This window comes from Salvelinus sp. IW2-2015, unplaced genomic scaffold (genome assembly GCF_002910315.2).
Source record: "Salvelinus sp. IW2-2015 unplaced genomic scaffold, ASM291031v2 Un_scaffold9329, whole genome shotgun sequence".
NCBI classification, from domain to species: Eukaryota; Metazoa; Chordata; class Actinopteri; order Salmoniformes; family Salmonidae; genus Salvelinus; species Salvelinus sp. IW2-2015.
This window is the reverse complement of record NW_019950588.1, coordinates 5,350-7,883: the sequence shown is the minus strand read 5'-3', so window position 1 is coordinate 7,883 and position 2,534 is coordinate 5,350. Positions and strand designations below refer to the sequence as shown.

Here is a 2,534-nt window from a genome sequence, read left to right as displayed (position 1 = left end):
CATGGGTGTCAAACTTGGCCCGCGGGCCGAAATTTGCCCGTGGGGTAATTATATTGGCCCGCGAGACAATACAAATTACTACTAGAGCTGGCCGCCGGTATTATACAGCGCATTCACTGCTATACTAGCGAATCCCATAATTGCTCTGCTGTTGGTGTTCGCGCGCCAATCAGGACAGGACCCAGAAACGTCCCGTCCTGCTGTGACAGTAATCATAGCAACATAGGACGCTACAAACTGTTCAGCGGCGCTATCCCTTCCCAAAATGGCGAAAAGAAAGGCAGAAAACAGGAGCTTTCTGGACAAGTGGGAGACAGAATATCTTTTAACAGGTATGTAAACAGACAAACTGTTTGGCTTGTATATAAGGCATGGTTTAAACTCCTCCAAACGGGTGTTATAGCCTCAGTGCGGAACCCGTCCTGCGGTCCACAGTGTGGTCACATGGTACTGATTTATGTCCAGCGGAGCAGGAATCCATGGTAACAGTCCAGACACCACCCTTCAGCTCCAACCCTGAATGCTTCCCTGTAGTCGTTTTGTCTTTCCTTTTGTCCCTTTGCAGAGGGAAGGTGGAATCTCTGTTCACTACCTCAGAGAAGACTGTGGACCTGGAGCCCTGCACTGGGTAAAGAAACGTGTGTGTGTGAGAGAGAAATGTGCATTTATACAACACTTTTTCTTTCAGTCTCAAAGGGCTTTACCAAGTTAACATGGCTCTCCTGATCCCCCAGCAACATTGACCATTGTTTTGTTTCTTAAAAAGCTCCATTCCCCCTGTTCTCTGCTCCACTCCAGGTTTCAGAGGAAGCTGATCTATCAGACACTCAACTCCAAGTAAGTACTTCCTGTTTCCTGTCCTTCAGGAGCAGCAATGTTCTAGAACTCTGCAGATTCAGTGTTCCACCCCATCAATACAGGGAGATGAATGAAATCCCCTTTTTAAATTGTTTGTTTACATTCTGCTATTTCTAAAACAAATGAATTGGGGTTTATAACTGTAGTTTTAACGCTGCTTAGTCACAGTTAATGTTAATCATAATTTTTTTATATATTTACCAGTACTGAGTGTGTATATTGTACAGAGATGACATATCTTTATAGAAGGATAATGTTGATCTAATCTCCTATAGGTTCCCAAAGGGCCTTCATGTTGAGACCTTGGAGACAGAGAAGGTCAGTCTGCCAGCTAGATCAGTGGTTCACAAACCTCTCCTCGGGGGGGGACCCCCAGCCAGTCCGTGTATTTGATCTATTCCAGAGCCCTAGTCTGACCTCCTGCCAGTGTTCTAGGTCTGACCTCCTGCCAGTGTTCTAGGTCTGACCTCCTGCCAGTGTTCTAGGTCTGACCTCCTGCCAGTGTTCTAGGTCTACCTCCTGCCAGGTTCTAGGTCTACCTCCTGCCATGCTAGTCTCCTCAGAGTTCTCATCCAGATCTAGAAGGAATAACACAATGCTTAGAGTACAGAAATACTGTGATGTAATGTGAGTGATGCTGTGGGCTTGTCTCCAGTCAGTAGTGTGTGTTGTTGTATAGCATACATAGATGGGGATTATTAGTATTGATGATACACGGTGTTTCAGAAAGAGCGTTACATCCAGATCAGCAAGGTGGACGACGAGGAGCGGAAGAGGAGAGAACGGCAGAAACAGGAGAGAGAACAGGTGACGTCCTTCCACTTCTGTTTTTCTACAAAGCGAACCAACATTCCGGAACATTTCCCCTGTGGTGTTCTAGATGGAACATCTGAACCACACTAACTCCTAAATCACATGACCAGCTGAATCTCCTTCTACTGGATCAGAAAGCAGAGAGGAACATTTCTTCTTGAAATGTTCACAAACCTTCACCCCCCCCCCCCCCCCTAGAAAGAAACACGATCAGGAGGGGCAACGTTTTGAATCTGGAGATGACTTGTCCAATAAGAGACATTCTTTGTAGTTCTTTGCAATTTTTTGCTGTGTTTCCTACTGAACATGACCCTCGTCAATCCCCCAGGAGGAGCTGAATGACGCTGTGGATTCTCCAGGGTCATACACGCCATCTCCAAATCTGTGAGTTACCCCTGACAACCTGTTATCAATTGTTTTAGTTTTAATCTGTATCTTCTGTTATGTTACGATGTACAGTATATGCCAACTGCCTTTGCAATCCAGCACTGAAACTATAAGGAATATTGTATTTGAGTGAGTTCTCCTTTATCTCTCTTGGGCGCTATACCTTTTAGGATGGGCTCATCTCTTTTCCCCCTCTCTCCAACCCAGGGAAAGTTGTGGTTGGCCACAACATGCTGCTGGAGTCATGCACACCATCCATCAGTTCTACTGCGTACTGCCAGAGTACAAAACACGCACATTTATATAAACACAATGGTCATTTTTAAAATGTTTTATTTATTTACCTTTATTTAAACCAGGTAGGCTAGTTGAGAACAAGTTCTCATTTACAAACTGACCTGGCAAGATAAAGCAAGCAGTGCGACAACATACAACAACACAGAATTACACATGGATAAACAAACATACAGTCAATC

At 44.8% G+C, this 2,534-nt stretch overlaps 1 protein-coding gene across 1 annotated transcript; it reads left to right on the top strand.

The window, feature by feature from the left end:
- Positions 1 to 359: 359 nt before the first annotated feature.
- LOC112079749 (poly(A)-specific ribonuclease PARN-like) lies at positions 360 to 2,098 on the top strand. The gene is made up of 5 exons (XM_024145601.2): positions 360 to 628; positions 799 to 837; positions 1,134 to 1,176; positions 1,585 to 1,665; positions 2,000 to 2,098. Exons 1-5 carry the CDS (start codon positions 480 to 482, stop codon positions 2,057 to 2,059), a joined length of 372 nt encoding a protein of 123 aa, XP_024001369.2. The 5' UTR covers positions 360 to 479; the 3' UTR covers positions 2,060 to 2,098.
- The last annotated feature ends 436 nt before the right edge of the window (positions 2,099 to 2,534 follow it).

Bases quoted from the DNA above. Each gene is read 5' to 3' on its own strand.
- LOC112079749 (XM_024145601.2), top strand. From the start codon at position 480: ATGGTAACAGTCCAGACACCACCCTTCAGCTCCAACCCTGAATGCTTC. The intron at 1,177-1,584 runs GTCAGTCTGCCA...ACGGTGTTTCAG, and splicing joins AGACCTTGGAGACAGAGAAG to AAAGAGCGTTACATCCAGAT. The intron at 1,666-1,999 runs GTGACGTCCTTC...TCAATCCCCCAG, and splicing joins AGAAACAGGAGAGAGAACAG to GAGGAGCTGAATGACGCTGT.